The 19,683-nt window shown below is 44.4% G+C and overlaps 1 protein-coding gene across 1 annotated transcript in view; it reads left to right on the forward strand.

Annotated features, from left to right (window-relative positions):
* The window catches only part of scn1lab (sodium channel, voltage-gated, type I like, alpha b), a 41,847-nt gene that overhangs the window by 2,497 nt on the left and 19,667 nt on the right, over window positions 1–19,683 (forward strand). Inside the window, exons 2-15 of the mRNA XM_050063376.1 lie at window positions 2,868–3,187; window positions 6,140–6,257; window positions 6,560–6,650; window positions 7,336–7,464; window positions 8,321–8,412; window positions 11,671–11,964; window positions 12,812–12,875; window positions 14,280–14,421; window positions 14,838–15,044; window positions 16,600–16,878; window positions 17,194–17,535; window positions 18,481–18,613; window positions 18,729–18,967; window positions 19,067–19,240. Of these exons, the coding sequence (XP_049919333.1) occupies window positions 2,921–3,187; window positions 6,140–6,257; window positions 6,560–6,650; window positions 7,336–7,464; window positions 8,321–8,412; window positions 11,671–11,964; window positions 12,812–12,875; window positions 14,280–14,421; window positions 14,838–15,044; window positions 16,600–16,878; window positions 17,194–17,535; window positions 18,481–18,613; window positions 18,729–18,967; window positions 19,067–19,240 (2,571 nt within the window). The 5' untranslated portion in view covers window positions 2,868–2,920. The remainder of the gene's footprint in view (window positions 1–2,867; window positions 3,188–6,139; window positions 6,258–6,559; window positions 6,651–7,335; window positions 7,465–8,320; window positions 8,413–11,670; window positions 11,965–12,811; window positions 12,876–14,279; window positions 14,422–14,837; window positions 15,045–16,599; window positions 16,879–17,193; window positions 17,536–18,480; window positions 18,614–18,728; window positions 18,968–19,066; window positions 19,241–19,683) is intronic.

Consider the following 19,683-nt stretch of genomic DNA (forward strand, 5'->3'; position numbering starts at 1 on the left):
CCTCCCAGGATAGTGCCACAAAAAGCAGTTGTTTTTACTGAGACATAGCTGCGTTTCCTGCCAGGATGGTGCCACAAAAAGCAGTTGTTTTTACCAAGACATAGCTGCGTTTCCTGCCAGGATAGTGCCACAAAAAGCAGTTGTTTTTACCAAGACATAGCTGCGTTTCCTGCCAGGATAGTGCCACAAATAGCGGTTGTTTTTACCAAGACATTGTTGCGTTTACATGCATTTATTCTGGCAATTGGGTTGCCACATGTGAACCAGATTACCTCTGCTCTCATAGATACTGTGATTCCTTTCAGTGCCACGATACACAAGTGCAGAAATGTCAGCGGTCCCTATATGTTTTCAGTCTGTCATGTTATATTTGACTCCAGGGATGACCACGCTGAAAGCTGAGCTCAGAGGTGGGTGTGGATGTTGGGCCTACGGGCTCCATCAGGATTCGCAATCCTACCACCACCCTGCAGCTCATGCTAGACAAGCTGTCAGGCCACACATCATGACAGTGGGTCCCGGGGCAGTCGTTGGGACACAAGCAGATGTGTTTCATGAGCTTCCCCTATGGGAGAAGCTTCAATTAATTCACAGTTTAGGCCTGATGAATTCTTAGAAACAGCACATTTGCTGGCTTCTGCGGCTTTTAATGAGCCTCCACTCCAGTAACAAAGGATGTTATGACTGGTTCACCGCAGTTTATAAGCCATATCACTTATCTGTTGTGTTGTTGCTTCCAATTCTACCCTCTCATCAGGAAATGGTTTAAATGTGGGCATAGAAATACTTGGTTAATTCCTCAGTGGTAATTTCAGTCGATGTGAAGCAACAGGAGGATGTGTAAAAAAAAATTAGGGATGAGTTTATATGTGCTGTGCCATTGTTAGATGTGGCATAAAGTCTAAACCTGGTTACACTCATACTTAGATCATGGCTAAGCATCACTATGATTCTGGGATGTCACTGTGCTCCAGACTTTCCCTTGAACCGCTCGCTGCTCAGGCGCGGGCTGAATGTCAAAATAGCTTAAAATTGTCTCCTGCTCTACCCCTGCGTTTTAAAATGGAAAGAAGAGGAGGTTGTAGGGCAGTCTCTGTTCCTCTATTTCTATTTAGAAAAAGGGAAGAAAAGCTGACAAGTCAAGGAGACATTACTTTTGAGATTCTGCCAGAGGGGAGGTTCCTGTTTTCTGGGCCAGGACACTGTCCCACGAGGAACTAACCCCACCTTTGAGACTGATAATGGCTCACCAGGGTTTTTTGGGTAGATCTTGTTTGTGTGCCTTCCCACTATTTCCTGTGGGACCACGATGGGCTTCTGAGTGTGATAGATAAATGGTTCACAACTCATTTTCTGTCTAATTTGAGACCATCCACCAATTGATTATGCGATAAAAGGACAGTGCAGCTATAAGTAGACTTAGAGAGAACAATAAATGGGGCAAAGTGAAAAGATAATGTTCACTGAGAGTCTATTTGTCATGTTTCTGTTACCCAGTGAGTCAGCTGAAGGCATGCCGCCAACGTTAGACCCCCTATTAACTGCCTCTTTAAAGCCTCCACCCTACCTATGACCTCCCACTGCGTTGATTGAAATGTTCCACCCAGCGGTCAGCGTGACACACAGCACAATATTTATTCTGCCTCAAACACTAGAAGCACATCAACGTGCCTTCAGCACATTTGTCCACATGATGATTCTGACGTAAAATCTTGTCAGCGGTTATAAAACACTCTTGTGTTATGCAGTGAGGTAAACTGGTAGTTTTTACAAATGCCTGTGAAAAGAGCTTTCTTCTTTTCCAGCATCTCAAATCCATGTCTGTATGACTCCCCTAATGTCCACATGCTTGTTGTAAGTCACCTTCAGACATCCGCCACTTTATGTAAATGTTATGGCACTTCAACATGCCAGTCTAATGCATGACCGAGTACATGAGTCACTTTTATGTAAAAGTCTTGACGGCAATCTTACCAAGTTGGGCCTAGAAACAGTTGTGTAACACTTTGAATATAGCACACGTGTGTTTGAATGACATCTCTTTTACAGCTTGATGAAATAGGTAAGAGTAAGTTCTAGTCCCCCCACTCTGAAGCCCTTCTCAGACAGAGAATATGTAGCCGTGCTGGGCTACATCTCTACCCAGTGTGTGCTTCTCATCTATTACACTCCAGTCACAGACAGAAGCATCTAATTTTTCTGAAAGATATACCCAGAGATTGATGTAAAACCCAGAAGGTCATTTAACATCATTTACTGTACTGCTGTTGTGAAGTTATTTCCAGGATACTGACATACTCCACCAACCATCTAGATGAAGAAATATTCAGTCTGCTGCACGATAAAAAAAAAACCTTTAACCAATTTCCCAAGTTATTACTGTAATTCCTTTTAAGGTAACCAAAAATGACATAGGTTCTTCTTCTTTTGTAAAACACAAACTAGGAAGAAGACACATTCATATAAAGCAATGTAACTGATAGTAACATCTTTGATTTTGGTTCACGTTGTACAAATTGAGCACGGGGTAAGTCATTTTCAGCTGACATGTTTGTTCAGCATTTCGCTAGACCGCTGTAGCAGGCAACAATAAAACTGTGATGTAATTCCTGCAGGCAATTGAGCACCATCAATTTACGTCCATTAAAAGTCTTTGTTTTGCCACTGACAGGCTCAGATTGTTATTCTAAGTGTCTGACAACATTCTTCTTCATCAAGCTGTTTAAGTGATCTCATTTGTCCAGGTAGGGTTTACAGTTTTCAGCGTGTTCCAGGCAGATAACCTCCACAGGTGAATTTACCAACTATTTTCAGAAGCCCGGTCATGACCGCTGACCCATTTCCCCCTTGCTCCCTTCTCGCTGCAGCTCCCTGCCCCAGCTGAGCCCCTCGCTGCCCTCTGAAGGAGCAGGATGACAAGATGGCACAGCTGCTTGTACCGCCCGGACCTGACAGCTTCCGCCCCTTCGTCCCCGAGTCGCTGGCCGCCATCGAGAGGCGCATCGCCGAGGAGGAGGCTCGGAGACCACGGGCGGAGCGACGCATTGACAGCGACGATGAAAATGGGCCCAAGCCCAACAGTGACCTGGAGGCGGGGAAATCTCTCCCCTTCATCTATGGGGACATCCCTCCCCGCCTGGTGTCCACCCCTCTGGAGGACTTGGATCCCTTCTACAGCAATGAGAAGGTCTGTTTCAAAGTTAATAAAAGAATCACTTCCGGTCCATCTTATGAAAGGAAAATGTTTATAATAATGTGAATGGGAACCTTGAAGACTTGTTCTTGAGTGTGCTGGCCTTGAAGCATTATGATGCATACTGATTTAACTTTCAATTAGAGTGTGACTCAAGCAGTGAATTTTGTTATCCAAGCTTCTGAGCCCCTAAAAGCTTTAAGTGAATGGCCCTGATGCTCTTGACAAACTAAGACAGACAAAGCTAAGTGCAGTTTGCCCCTGATTTGCCAATTTGATTTGGCAATTTTTGTGCCAAATATATGCATATTACCTCATTTAAATACGTGCAAATAACACCGGAGCACCAAGACACAATCTGCTTGGCAGCGCAGTTAGTGGAGCATTTCACCCTCTGCGCGTGCTTTGTGAATTAGACGGTATCTGTTTGCTCCATTTTTACCGGTATTGAATTCAAATATGTTCTTAACAGACATTCAATTCTAGTACATTTGTAAACTTACTGCAAAAAATAAAGTTCTTAAGAGTCAAAAAATGCCTTAGAGACAAAGTGTATTCATAAGATTGAGGGTTTTGCTTGCCTGGTGTCCAGACATATCTGAGAGCTGATGTTCTATCATGTATCTGGTTCCCCTTCAAACAGTTTTTGTAGCCAACCTGGCCCTATCTGCCTCATTATCAACCATTTATCTCATATGGTGCAGGTTTGATAAGATTATTGACAGAACAGGGCTCTGAGGTATTTTCCTGAACAGCCAAGATTGCTGATGTTAAATCGCCTCAGTGTAAAACTAACTGGACATTATATTTCACACAACAGCACCTAAAGGGAAACTCTGGTGATTTTCATCCAGCTCTGTGTCAACGCAACACAGGCAATGAATGCAAATGAACAACTCTCAGCCTCCTCCTGTGCAGCCTGGAGCTTTGGGCACTGACAACATAAAGGGAAGTCAAACACTGTTCATCTGCACACACTCCTATGACACAGAGCTGGTTGAAAATTGTCAGATTTTCCCTTTAAAGCTTTTGGTGATAAGAAATGTGTTTTCCATACTTCTGACTGGATTTGGTTGTAGATCTATCCAGTTGTGTCCAGAGGTATTTTGGTCTATGCCTGTTGCCGCCTCTCTAAACAAACCAAAGCTCTTCTGGGGACCGAAATGTATAAAGAAAAACACAACTAGTTAACGAATAATCATACTCAACAGTTTAAAAGAAGCAAAGAAAAGGGTTGGAGCTCCCAGTCAAACAGAACAAAAGATGGGGAAGTTGCTGAGCGTCGGTGGCTTAGTGGTAGAGCAGGCATCCCATGTACAAGGCTGTTGCCACAGCGGCCCGGGTTCGACTCCAGCCTGTGGCCCTTTGCTGCATGTCACCCCCTCTCTGTCTCCCCCCTTTCACACCTGTCTGTCCTATCAATTAAAGGCTAAAATGCCCAAAAAAACATTAAAAAATATAAATAAATAACAAAACCCAACACTGTAAAACATACTGGGGACGAAAAAAGAAGGGGAAAGATTCCCTGAAAATCTGTGCTGCAGTCGAGCTTACATTTAAAAAAGGCACACCCTGCTCCTCAGGTCCCTTTTGTTCTCTCCTGATGGCTGATTACTCTCAAGTGCTCCACTCCGGCAGAGGAAGACAGGTAGAAGGGAGCCAGGGAAATAGAGGGAGAAACAAATAACAAAAACCCACCCACAAGCAGTGCGCAGTACGTCACATGCAGAGCTACACCTAACAACGCCCCTTAGAAACTGAAAATGATCAGAGAGGTTCTGGTGATGCCAAGCTTGGGTTTACAATAGTAAAATGCTGCTTACACATAAATGCATCGATGACAGTAATGCTATTAATTTCTCTCATTATGAGGAGTTTTACTTTTGATACTTTAGGAACATATTACTGACAACACTGCAGTTTTATTTCAACATGTCGGGAAGTACTTCAGGCCTGACTATCCTACCACACCTCTAAACCTCTCACTGACTAACATGTTATATCTTTTTAGTCTAAGCTGTACAAAAAACAAAATGTAAAATCAAAAGTTGTGTTTTACAGGATATTTGTTGGACCGTGAGACAGAATGTGTTAATTAATGAGCTTTTGTTACTTTGGATAGAGCTGGGCCTGGCTGTTCCCACCATCTCCATTTCTGATGCTAAGCTGAGCTAACAGGCTGCTGGCTCTAGCTTCATGTGTAGGGTGCAGACATCAAAAATATTTTTACATAGTGGTTGTGCTACTTTTGATTAACTAAAAGATCTGACTATTTCTAGTAACGACTTTATCGTAAAATGGCCAATACTTTACTACATTAAACAGCAGGCGAGGTGCAAAACCCATTCCAACAGTAATGAGCTCAGCCAAGTCAGAGCCTTTAAAGCGCGGGCCAACAGAGGTGCTAAATGCTAATCTGAGCCGCTGTGCCAGTTGATCTGCAGTGCCAACATGTCCTGCCTGAGGTGGACTCATCCAGCTCTGTTATAATAACAGCCAGCTTAGTCTGCTCTGCTCTTATGACTAATCACACATGGCATGATAAGCAGACACTGTGAGCCAGTTTACACCTGGTGTGAACATGCGTGTCTGTGATCAGAACACATGTGGACAGCCAAGACACATGGACATTCATGTCTGTGTCCGTCATGTCTCTCCAGCTGACCACTTGTGTTCGGATTGAGTATGTATTAATGTCATAGTCCTCGTCGCTGACGCATCAGGGCGCATTACACTATAAAAGATAAGTGGCCAAATGGCTCTCCATAACAGGCTCTATAGGACACAAGCTTAAAGACATGTAAATTTATGATATGTAATTTCAGTACGATTTTACATCTCCCCTGGGTGCTGCATCTCTCACATACACCACATGAGGTGAGCCGGGAAAAGACAAGGCTGTGTGTGAAGCGGATTTTAACACGTTTTGTTCTGTCTCTCTTTCAGACCTTCATAGTATTGAATCGCGGGAAGGCAATCTTCCGTTTCAACGCCACTCCTGCCTTGTACATCTTAAACCCCTTCAACCCTCTGAGGAGGGTAGCTATTAGAGTTTTAGTACACTCATATCCTTTAACAGTTTGCCACGGACTTGGATTAAAGGGTTTATCAGACAAAAGAGGGATTTACATGATGAAGACGACTTAATGTCATGATTGGTTTAGACTTTCTATACAGACATGAGTCATGAAGGACATTTTAGATTATGGATGACTGTAAACATGCTTTTTCATTCTTACTGTAGCCGTTATGGTTGGGGAGATGTTAGTTTGCTGTCAGGTTTGGTTGTAGTCTATCACACATAGCCTAAAGCAGTTAATGCTCAAAAACCCAGATGTTCAGTTGTGTTCCTTGACTCTGTCTCCACGATGTTCAGCATGTTGATCATGTTCACCATCCTGACCAACTGTGCTTTCATGACCCTCAGTAATCCCCCGGAATGGGCCAAGAATGTAGAGTAAGTCCGCATTTTCTCTAATTTTTGTCTGTAGAATAAGGCTTTTTGGTTTTGGTGTAGATATGACATGTCACACACACGCACACTATAATCAGCACGACATTCACTTTCTGGAGATGTCATGATGATGTCTTTGTGGGTAAACATATACAAATCTGCTCAGATGAAAGACAGTCCTTTACGTTATATTCATGTTTGAATAAAAGGTCTTTACGAGACGGCAGGGTTTGATCCACAGGTAAGCAGTCAAAAAATGCTAGTCTGAGTCTAAGAAACTGAAGAATGGTCTAATAAACACTAGGAAAACACACTGGAACATTTACTGAAACAGGAAAGATGAACTGGCACAGACAAAAGGGAGCACACAGACTAAATACACCAGGAAGGAAGGTGATAACAAGAGACAGGAGACAGCAGGGCTGACAAGGAACAGGTGAAACACATCAGGGCGGGGCAGTCATTCAAACAGACGGGTGACACATTAGAGCAGGAAGCAAAGTAGGGTGAGTATATCAAAATAAAACAGAGAACAATAACTGAAATTAAAAGGAAAACAATCAGGACACACTGCAGCAAATATAGGAGATAATGTAATAATGTCACCTTCCCTCTGAGCAGTGGAGACGGTAACCAACATCATTGTCTTCTCCTCCTCTCTCCCCACACTTCCTCGCTTGTTCACCAGGTACACATTCACAGGGATTTACACCTTCGAGTCCCTCATAAAGATCCTGGCCAGGGGCTTCTGTGTCGGGAAGTTCACTTTCCTGCGGGACCCGTGGAACTGGCTGGATTTCAGTGTTATCCTCATGGCGTAAGTATTCTGACAAGCACAGTTAGGATCAGCTTAACATGATCTGGCGTAGATTAAGAGGCCGAATGCTTTTAATGCTAATCAGCCCAGCAGCCTATTACAGTAAGTCCTGCTGAATGTGAGAAGGAGAGCAGGGAGAATGAAGAGGGGCATGATTATCTGCAGATTAGATGTGTATGTTTTGAAATCATGGCCAGAAATCTGCTCCGTCGTAATGGATGTGAGCCCCTAAAGCGTGGAGTATCCTGGCCCATATTTGTCCCACGCCTCAATGACTTCAGCTACTTGTCTTGAAGCTAGAGAATAAAGCCTTCAGCATTAGGTTACACTGTGAATGATTTTTGTGATCATGAGAAGGATTACTCATTGCTCTCATAATATAATATAACCGTAATCTTGTTTAAGAGATTCCTGTAATTCATAATGCTGTTATGAGAGGTGGTTATGTTTCTCAGATGTTGTGCACGTGTGATGGGTTTCTGCCTGTGTCTTGCTGTGTAGTAACTGTGCATTTGATCCTGCAGGTATATAACAGAGTTTGTAAACCTAGGCAATGTTTCAGCTCTGCGCACGTTCAGAGTATTGCGAGCTTTGAAAACTATCTCAGTAATACCAGGTAAGGCTGCCCGCGCCTGCTGCCAGCACTCCTGCCATTTGTCCTCTGTGTGTGACCATTTGCCGTTCCCTCCTCTTCCCCTCCCCTTCTTCCTTTTGTCTCGTCACGCCATGTGTGTGGGTGCCTGATTTGTGCGTGTGTGTGCGTATGTGCGTGTGTGTCCCACACCTTTCCCCGAAACGCCCCTCTACCCGACTCCCCTCCCTCCTCCTCCTCCTCCTTCCCTCCCTTCCCTTACAGATATGTCACAGAGTTTGTGGACCTGGGCAATGTCTCAGCACTGCGAACCTTCAGGGTTCTGCGAGCCTTGAAAACTATATCAGTCATCCCAGGTGAGAGAGCCATCAAGGCCCATAGGGTTAATGAAATGCTATCAGCTAACTGGCGTTTCGCTAACATCCAAGCAACCCCCCCCTCGTCCCTTCTCAGCTCATCTCACTGTAGCTAAGCCTGATGACGCCCGTCGCCGTCCCTCATGCTGCCTTCGTCCCAAGGCCCGTAAAAGCTGGAATCTGGCTCCAATCTGCACAGATTGACAGGATTCTTAGCTTTTAGACACATCCTTTAAGGCAGAATTCTTTTTGGTTGAAATTTATTCTTGCCTTGGGAGACTCACAAGTAGATTTTGTGCACTATTTGTTTTTTCCTTTTTGCATGAGACATTGCAAAAGCCGATTTTCTGGTGGCAAGCACTTGTGCGTGCAGGGCTCCTCCTTACCTTGTTTTTCCTGTGCATGTCCTGTTCAGTGTTGTGTGTTTTTGGGGGGAAATTGTGACATGGTGAGTGGTGGTTGGGTAATGGCATACTAAGCACTAACACTATTCACATCACAAACTAACAAAAAAGGTCATATGTAAACCATCCAGGAGAACTTGTCATTGGCTCTTTGTATAAACAGGATCATCCAATTCCACAGCTTACATCAGAGTCCTGCACGGGTCCAGTTTTCAAGATCCGCCCCGACCCGACCCGGGGACGTACAAACCCGCACCCGAACCGCAAACCCGCCCATCAGGCCAATTAGTACCGCAACCCGGTCCGACCCGTTGAAACACAACCCGCAGCCCGACCCGTAACCCGGATTTAAAGTAATCATTTTGGGTCATATTGGCTGAATATTGAACAGCATATCGCCACAGTTAAGGTGCCAGTGAGTAAACAACGACCTGAATGAAGCAGCTCTCACAATAAAAACTAACTAAAATAAGAACTTTACATGTGTAATAATAGACTTACTTTCTGTCCAGAGCGACGTTCAGCAGTTACGAGCCGTCACGTGTTTTTAGAATCCATCGAGGAGAGAAGTAATTATCAGGGAAACACTTCAGAAACATTATAAAGTGATAGTTGTACGTTTTATCCACTTATTTCTCAAATACCTAAATAATTATTTACTGTTTTGGAAGCGGCGCTTGTTAGACGGTGGCAGCCATGTTGATTCTGTTGTCCAATCACAAATTGTGTTATTAGATGGTGAAACGCGTGTAAACAGCTGAACCAATGACCGTTGCGAAATATCCTCAGAGAGTAAATAATGACCAAGATAGTTATCTGTAGTTTACCGAACGAATGACTGATGTGTTTATCTAAAACCCGCGATCCAACCCACATGTTATTTTTTCCACCCAGATCCGAACCCAGGAAAAAAAAAAAAAAAAACACCCGCAAATCAGCTGTTTTTGCGGGTACCCGTCGGCCGACCCAGTGCAGGACTCTGGCTTACATTACATATTCTAGCTGCCACGACCACATTTGGACCCAGTTCAAACATTTTGGGCTCTATTTATGTGGCAGTGCAAAGCCAAGCACATGTTGATGTTTCCTTGACCCTTAAATACATTCTGCTTGTCCTTTAATATTTATATGCAGAGCACAGTGCACGTGGCACAGAGGTGGGAGAAGAGGTGCAACCATAGACAGACTGTGTTTGCAGTGCTTTGGCTTTAAATAAATGCAAGTAATCAGAGGGAGTGGAGGTTTTTCTGGATAAAAAGCACTATAACGTTTATATTTCTGAACTGAGAACATTTCCAGTTAATCAGAATTTCAGTAGTTTGGCTATAATCACTGCTGGAAGTTAGGCTAACATGATCTGAAATACTCAACGTTAACATGACATGGTGGAAAACAATTCATCTTAAGGAACTGTAAAAAATTAACGTTTGTCAAGCATAGATTTGTCTTATAATCCTTGTTTAGTTCTTGTGGAGATGTCACTTTATTGCATAATTTAATGTTGAAGTAGACAACTTTTTCAAAGAGTGCTAGCCAGCTAAAGCTGCCATGACTCGATCACAACAGATTATTGTACCTTTCGCCACTGCTCATTTTAGAAAGGCCACCCCAAAAAGTTTAGATTATCAAAAGGACAGTGGATTGTAGATGTTTGTTTCTGGCTGCCAACCACTGCCAACATTAACGAGCCGTCATTTTCCCAGGGTCATACCTGGGTGCAGATGGAAACTAATCAAAATTCACATTACATAAAGACCATGTTTTCTTGCAGTGGCCTGTCTAAAATGAGAAGTGGTGGAAGGTACTATATTCTGTTAAAGGAGTTGATGATAAGTACACAGTGTTAGTTAGCTATTTTTTTTCTTCTACACATAGATCATAAACCCTTGAACATTATAGTGACTTATTGCAATCAGTTAAGAAACACTATAATACTTTTATCCAGAAAAACAAAGCTTACCACTTGCATCTGCTTACAGACAAGTCTTGCACTCTCCAGTACATCTATGGGTGCAACAAGCTTGAGTGGTGTTTGGTGAAGAATGGGTTTTAAAAGTTGAGAATAGTCATCTGAAGACCAGGTGTAGTTTGACATTTTGGGAAAAAGGCCAACTGGATTTATTGATTTAATACCACTCCTGCATGCTAAGTATAAAGCTAGAGCCAGGCGCTGATTAGCTTAGCTTAGCATAGAGACTGGAAGCAGATGGGAACAGCTAGCCTGGCCCTGTCCAAAGTTAAAAAATACATCCTTTCACACGCATAAAGCTCAATCATAAAGACACTGTATCTCATTTGTTTTATCTGTCCAAAAGCCACATCATAAAGACTGAAGGTTGTGGTATTATAAGGAGTTATGCTCTAGAGCTTTTTAGGCACAAGACTAGTGATGTGAATGGCTGAGAGGATATTTACCACTTCACTCAATCCCCCTGTGCATAGCGCTGTGCCTTTATGGATTAAAACAACCTCACTGACCTTGTGCTTTGCGACTGCACTAAAAAGAGCTCAGTTTAATGTTTTTGTGGCAATCCAACCAGGAGTACACATTTATGGAACATTATATCAAATATTTATTAATGATTATTTCCCCAGAGCCCAATACCATAGCACTATAATGGGCTAACATTCTCTAGTGGTTCATCCATGATTAGCAGAGATCTGTGTCAGCCTGGTTCCTGTATGACAGCACACAGTTCATACAGGAACCTCCACTGCAGATCCCCCTGGCTGCTTGCTGCTGTGAGCTCTTATTAGCAGCTTCTTCTCTATACAAGCTTGTGGCTGTAATTAGCAGGCAGTAATCATCCTGCGATGTCCCCCTCCCGCCCCCTTTGCCCTCTCTCCCATCTAGGCCTGAAGACCATCGTTGGTGCACTGATCCAGTCGGTAAAAAAGCTGTCGGACGTCATGATCCTCACCGTGTTCTGCCTCAGCGTCTTCGCCCTCATCGGCCTGCAGCTCTTCATGGGCAACCTGAGGCAGAAGTGCGTGCGTGTGCCAGTCGCCATCAACGCCAGCAGCAATACCAACATCACCGCTGATGACACAATGCTTTTCAACAACAGCCTGCTGGAGTTTAACACCACAGTTGTGCAGAACACGACGGAGGACTCCTTCAACTGGACAGAGTACATCAGTGATGAGCGTAAGTGATGTGAAAGTGCTGCTACATGTCCGCTAGGAGCACATAGGGGTTAACAGGGGTCAAGTTAGTGCCCCAGACGGCCTGAATCAGATACTGGCTACTTTGTACGCAGAGATGGGTCAGGATGTTGTGGTGGTGGTTGTGTAGGGGAGGTCAGGCGGCCTGGCCTGCTGCCGTGATCAGGAGTGACAGCAGTGGCTGGGAGCAGGGGCTGCGCTCTCTAACAAGGGCTGGTGGGAGAACGCAGCAAATGTGGCGGATAATCGCCACAACAATAAAACCCTCTACTTTCACCCCCTCACTACCCTTCATCACTCTCCCATAGCCCATCTGTGTGGCATGAGCCGCCTAAAGTGCTAGAGGAGGGTGAGTCACTGACCGCCAGCAGGATATCGAGGAGACGTGCACCAGCTACGTGACAAGCTGATGCCGGAGCAAGAGGAGAAGACAAGGAGACAGACAGAGCTGATTAAAAATGCAAAGATGTTATAAAGCCTGGCACCATTATTGCATCAATGATGTTTGTCCCTAAAAATCTGATGTGATTTCGTGACAGTTATTTGGTAGATGAGGACAAGACTGCACCCAGAGTTACATGATGCACACACACAAAAACACACAAGGAAGACTAATGGGGTTGGGTGGTTAAACAGACAAATCACCACCTTCCTCTCTGTCTCTCAGCCAATGTACAATATCACACCACACACAGAAAGTGAAGGGAGCCCCACAGGGTGCATATTGTCTCTCTGTACCCACATCGATCTGTTCTGTATTCTCAAATGCGCTGCTTCACTCCTGTGACGTGGTCCTGACCGACTGTCCCTCTGTCCCCCCTCTCCTCTAGGTAATTACTATTTCCTCCCTGGCCGTAGGGATGCTCTGCTCTGTGGGAACGGCAGTGGCGCTGGGTAAGGCTCGACATGTTTTATTTATATGGCCAATTAGATGCACCACAAAGCTGAGCATACACAATTAGTGTCGACACTCACCACCGCGCTGAGGCATTACGGGAATCTTAACCGCTGGTTAACTAGGGGTGCATTTCATCTAATGTGTTGTGGCAAATGTTAAAACTTCTTCCTTTATGCTTTATGTTAATATTGAAGCGTTTATCAAAGAGTCACTCCAAGAAGGCACACAGACAGTTGCAGTTCCAAGATTTGTGACTGAAAGGAGGGTAACCCTGCAGAACATACTCTCGTATACAGTGTACGGTCCAGGGTCACGCCCAGACTGTTCGGCCTTATGAAGCATATTTAGATGAAAGCAAAATGTCCGCAAGCATCTAAAGCAACTCCAGTTGCTGGTGACTTACTGCACCTCTGGATATACCCTGACATGGATGGCTAAGAATCTTTACAGACACATGTCAAGAAAGATTGCACTCAATATCATGCAAACCACTTTGGCTCCTTAGAAGCTTTTAGACCACTGTTGAAGGGAGGCAATACGTCTTTAAGTGCAGGTATTTAATTTGATCAGATATATAAGTGTTGGTCTCCAACTTTAAGTGAAGTCTGATTCAACAGGAAGTCTCATGTATAGCACATCTTACTGATATTATAAATCCTTAGAATGCTCTATGGTCAGTCTTACTTTCAGGGTGCTTTCAGGCCTGGAGTTGTCTTGCTTTGGTCCGAATCAGGAACTAATTTCGTTAGAAAGTTGCATAATTGTCCAGAGTTGGTTCGTGTTGCAGCATTTACAAGCTCAGATCGAGGTCGGACCACGTTCTCACCACAAACAAACCGCACCAGAGTTCGTTTGTAACCAGACCGAGACCACCTCTTCAAGAAGGTCTCAGTCCACTTGTTATGGTGCGCACCCAACTGCGACTTCTGTGTTCACACCTGCCCAAACAAACCGCACTCAGGGGGCAAATGAACTTGAGTTTGTTTGAACCAAACCAAACAGGGCAGGTTTGAAAGCACCCTTAATGCTTTATACATTTGGATTAATTAAGCTTTCATGTACACCATGTTGCTCTTACAAAATTGCTACGCGATGATTAAGTTATATCAGGGTTCCCACGGATCCTTAAGAAAGTCTTAAAAGCGATTGAATTCATTCATCTAAAGATAAGACCTTAGTTGGTATCAAGCCCATATAGCTGAGAGCTTTGCAGTGGCCTGAGTTCCCCTTGCCTTTTGCTGCGTGTCTGTTGGAAAAACACAAGTGAAGAGGTGCATTTGGCTGCGTTAAGGTCGTGCATACAAATTTAATGGTAATTAAACTGATAATTATCTGTTAAAATTTTACACATGACACCTGTGATGCAAAGTATTGTCCATAACACCTGTGTGTCTCTACAGACTCTGTCCAGAGGGCTTTACATGTATCAAAGCTGGTCGCAATCCAGACTACGACTACACCAGCTTCGACACCTTCAGCTGGGCATTCCTCTCCCTGTTCCGACTCATGACCCAGGACTACTGGGAAAACCTCTACCAGCAGGTCGGTTGAACTCATGGCTGAGCATTATAGAGTATGGCTGTTGATGGTTAACGCATCATATCTTAACGTACATCTGTTTTATTAGAGCATTTACATGCTCAACAACAAAAGCATGAACAATAAATGCCTGGCCTTCAGTCAGTAAATATTTAAGCAAACATTCAGTGAGTTTGGTGATTGTTTTTTCACCAGGGTGTGTCATTGTGCAATTATAGACTAGGCCTGTTATGTAAGGCTGTTTTGTGTTTTGTTTTGTGCTGCAGCAGCACAGTGCGGCAACTTGACATTTGCAAAGTCACCAAACAATCGGATGACCACAACTGAACAAAGAAGAATCCATCTATGGCATCTTTCTTAGACTCGCATACATAGGTTGATTGTTTTAATGATATGTCTGTTTTTCTTGGATCCATCAGACTTTGCGTGCGGCAGGAAAACCCTACATGATCTTCTTCGTGCTGGTGATCTTCCTGGGCTCCTTTTACCTGGTCAACCTGATCCTGGCCGTGGTGGCCATGGCGTACGACGAGCAGAACCAGGCGACCATCGAGGAGGCCCAGCAGAAGGAGGAGGAGTTCCAGGCCATGCTGGAGCAGCTGAAGAGGCAACAGGAGGAGGCACAGGCAGGACATTCATCTTTGTCTGTTCAAACTCAAGTTAGAACCACGACGCAGGCTACCAGTCGCTCTATGCGTCCATTTCATTAGAGTGATTATCGCAGAAATTTCATTTGAAACCGATTTGTTGGAAAGCAAAAGCATTTATTGAGAAGTCCATTAGGAAAATGATGTTTTTAAACTGCTTAAGTGCCAATTTGGAGCACAGCTGAGTGGCTGGGAGTAACTGGAGAGACTCTGTTGATTCTTGGGCTTAAAGTCTTGTGCCAGCTGCCAAACCAGTGTTGCCCTGAGCAACGGAGGGATTCACTGTCCTGAGTGACTGACACCCCTCTGCCGCTCCCTCAGGGGTCAGGAGTCCTTGGTCAACCTACAGAGAGGAAAATTAGCAGATGGACATTGAGTGCAAGTGAATTGCTGGATAATGGAAATAGAAATAACCGGTTATTTTGAAGCTTGTGATGACAAAGCCAGACAGTCTATTTCGGTCCTGCTGCGCATGCAACATGATGAATGTTCATGGTACCAGACTGCATCTGGGAAATTTACTGTTGGAAAATGGGAATGTACAATTTTGAAGCAGATAGGTAGAGTAACATATGTCCTAGAGGGCACTGAACCTCTGAATGATTGGTGATATACAGCAGTGATTCCCAACCAGGGATGTCTGCATTTCATAGTACAATACTACACATTTCGTCTCATTTTCATTAGTGGAAGGTCAGGTACATTGTCTTCTATCTTGCTGCCTTGCTTAATGTTTCGTTTCAGACCTAATCCCCCCCTTTTGCTCAGTCTTTCAAAGGCCATTCTGCTCGACTCAACGCTGTCTTATCAGGCGCGTGCATATTCAGATTGTTGGTGCTGTTGTTGCCATGACAGTCTCTTAAATCCTCGTATTTAAGTGCTGTGTGTTTTGTGGGACTGGTAGAAATTCTCTCCATGAGAGCAAAGATAAAAGGTGGAAAAGAGGAAGTATAAACATCTAAATTAAGTGACATGCTGTATTCTTTGATTGCTTAATTATTGGATATACCGTCTCTGATATTTTTGGCCATGCTGTAACCGTATGGAAATGTTTTACCCACTCACATCCCCCAGCCTCGCCTCTAAAAAGCATTTCATGACGATAAAGCCTAATATGAAACAGTATGTCTGCTCATGCACATGGTAGTAAATCATATTCCTTAAGGGAGGATGTAAGAAATTCTGTGCCTCTGATGTTTTTCTAAGCAGTGATTTGATTAATGCTGCTTGGCTTCTAAGAGTAGGATCCCCCATTTGTTGATAAAACAAAGCGGCTGTTACCTAACCCAGCATCAACACAACTCTTTCTCGACGAGTATTACAAATGCAAGAATTCAGAAGTGTTTTGGTTTGCATGAAAACATTCAGGCATCCATTTTTAGAAGGTGTCTGAGGCTTATTTGGCTCTTCATGCTGCTGCCGTTGCTCCTGCTCTCAGCTGCCAGGCTCTCTCCTCCGCTCCGGTCCGCGAGAGCCTCCGAGACAGGCGCTGGGTCGCCATGACAACTGTGTTTGTGCTCTGATTGGCTGGCAGGTTGCCGCGGCAGCAGCCACGGAGAGCGGCGAGTACAGCGGGAGAGGGGGCCCCACCTCTGAGTCCTCCTCGGGGACGTCTAAGCTCAGCTCGAAAAGTGCCAAGGAGCGACGCAACAGGCGGAAGAAGAGGAAGCAGAGGGAGGAGGAGGAGGAGAGGGGGGTGCGCGACAAGTTCCACAAGTCTGAGTCTGAGGACAGCATCAAGAGGACCAGCTTCCGCTTCTCCATTGATGCCAACAGACTTTCTTATGAGAAAAGATGCTCCTCACCCAACCAGGTAAATATTGTCCTGACAAACAGGATTTGTCAGTGAGTTTTACCTGACTTTTGGCGGCTAAAATTAGCATGATATCTGTCTTTTAAAACATTTCACACATGTCACATCATGCCATTAAATAAAGCTTCTTAAGACAAAACAAACATGTAAAACCACGGATGAATTTTAACTTAATTTGAACCCTGTATATTTCTATTGATTCCGTTTTGTCAATGAAAGCAATAGTTAAGCATTGGGAGTCCAGGAAATACTCGTATCCATTACCCACCCTCTAACCCCAGTTTCCCTTTCTTTTTCTCCGTCTCTCACTGTCAGTCTCTCCTCAGTATCCGTGGATCCCTCTTCTCACCACGCAGGAACAGCCGCGCCAGCCTGTTCAGCTTCCGTGGCCGGGCACGCGACATGGGCTCCGAGAACGACTTCGCCGATGACGAGCACAGCACCTTCGAGGAGAGCGACAGCCGTCGGGGCTCCCTGTTCTTGCCACGCCGTCTGGAGCGCCGCTGCAGTGCTGTCAGCCAGACCAGCCTCGGGGCACCCCGGATCGTGCTGCCCGCCAACGGGAAGATGCACTGCGCCGTGGACTGCAACGGTGTAGTGTCGCTGGTCGGTGGAACTTCTGTAACAACCTCCCCTGTAGGTCTCCTGCTGCCTGAGGTGAGGTTGACCTGCATGCAGTTCCTTTTATTCCCATCCTTTTGTTCTGATGTTGGTGATGAGTGAAATGTCATCAAACGCTTGAGAAGCAACTCCCAAGAATCAAATCCTTGTTTTGGTGCATTTTTCAAACCAAAAAGTCTCCATTCTATATATTTTTTTATTGTCAACGAATCTCATAAAAACGCCAAAATGAAAAGTTCTTGAATCAAAAGTTCTTTCATCAGCACTTTCCCAGCTCCCTACCCCATCTGTGGTTCTCAGTCCCAAGCCCACTGGTTCCTACTGAAGTCTTAAATCTTTTATAGCAGGTCACAGATACATATTTTCACTTTGTATTAGCTGTTGGAACGGCAAGCATGAACATTTTACACACAATACTTGTCAGTAGGGTACATTCATTGTTGGTTAGGCTGTGCAAGAAAATCACCAGACTCATGTCTTTCCTATGTTCCAAGGGTTCTGTGTTCCCCAAATTTATAGAACACATAAGGGAAACATGACAAAGGGCCCTATGCTCCCCAGCTCTGTATTTGCTTCGTATGGCATGGGTTAGATTAGGTAAGGTTAGAGAGTGATGTAATAGTACTGTCACAGATCTGTCTAAATATAGTTGCTCCTTCTGTCAATTAATTGCCATCCAAGAAATTATAAAGCTATGATAAGAATTAATTAATTGAAAAAATAAAAACTAACCAATTAAGGAAGGAAACGGGCTAAGTGAGGATGAGAGAAGAGGTTTGGGGCCAGGTTTTTCCCGTTTCTAAACAGTTCAAGGTCAGGAAAGAGGTCTAATGCCATCTCCAAACAGGTTAAAGTTAGGAAGAAAAGAAAAAGACACTTCAACACTTGTTTGACTTGTGTTCTATACACACCTCCCTTTCTGCAAAACATTGCTCAGATATCATGATTTATTTTATTTGTTTTATTTCATTTATTTTCCAGGGGACGACCACAGACACTGAGCTGAAGAAACGCCGGTCGGGTTTTCACCAGCCGTCCATGGATTATTTGGATGAACCTGGAGGCAGGCAGAGAGCCATGAGTGTGGCCAGTATCCTCACTAACACCATGGAAGGTCTGGATCAGGCAATATATTTTTGGTCTTTCTCGTCTTGTTTTCTTCCTGGAGAACCAGCATCAATTGAGATGTATGTCGTTATCATAAAGTGTGGTCCTTTCTCCTTTTCCAGAGCTTGAAGAGTCGAGACAGAAGTGCCCCCCCTGCTGGTACAGATTTGCCAACACCTGTCTGATCTGGGATTGTTGCCCCCAATGGCTGAAAATCAAGGAGGTCGTCAGCTTGGTGGTTATGGACCCATTCGTGGATCTGGCCATCACAATCTGCATTGTCCTCAACACTCTTTTCATGGCCATGGAGCATTACCCCATGACTAAAGAGTTTGATAACGTTCTCTCAGTTGGAAACCTGGCAAGTATTGATATGCTTACAAACTCTGAAAGCACAAAACCAGATGAACATAGATGCAGACTCAGGTGTAAAATTAGAATTCTGCATCTTTGTTGTCAGGTGTTCACGGGCATCTTCACAGCAGAGATGTGCTTCAAGATCATCGCTCTGGATCCCTACTACTACTTCCAGGAGGGTTGGAACATCTTTGACGGCATCATCGTCAGTCTCAGTCTCATGGAGCTCGGCTTGGCCAACGTAGAAGGCCTGTCTGTGCTCAGGTCTTTCAGATTGGTAAGAGCGCTGGTTGCTGATCTTACTACAAAAGCTGCATTACATGATTCATGTTATCTTAGATGATGATGCCCTGATGGACCTGTGCTCCTAGGGTCAGGCCACAATGGCGCTCTCAATAACACTCATGTTATTAATGATGTAATGAGAGCTTTTGTGCAGAGCATGAAAAGCCCCACTGAGAGTTGGCTTGGCCTTTGGGGCACAGTGTGTTTTTTCTGCTCACCTGATGAGCTTTCTGTGATTGTTGATGTGCTGCTACACTCTGTGAGGGCACAGTCAGTGTTCTATTACACACTGAGATAGGAAATAAACACACATAGACAAGCTGATAAACAATACCACAGCAGAGGTCAACCGAGAAGGCAGATTTAATAAAGATAGTTTGGAACAGGAAAATGCTGCCAGCTGATTAATTGGCAGATATCATCCCTACACCCCAC

Source organism: Epinephelus moara, chromosome 15, assembly GCF_006386435.1.
Source record: "Epinephelus moara isolate mb chromosome 15, YSFRI_EMoa_1.0, whole genome shotgun sequence".
Lineage (NCBI taxonomy): Eukaryota > Metazoa > Chordata > Actinopteri > Perciformes > Serranidae > Epinephelus > Epinephelus moara.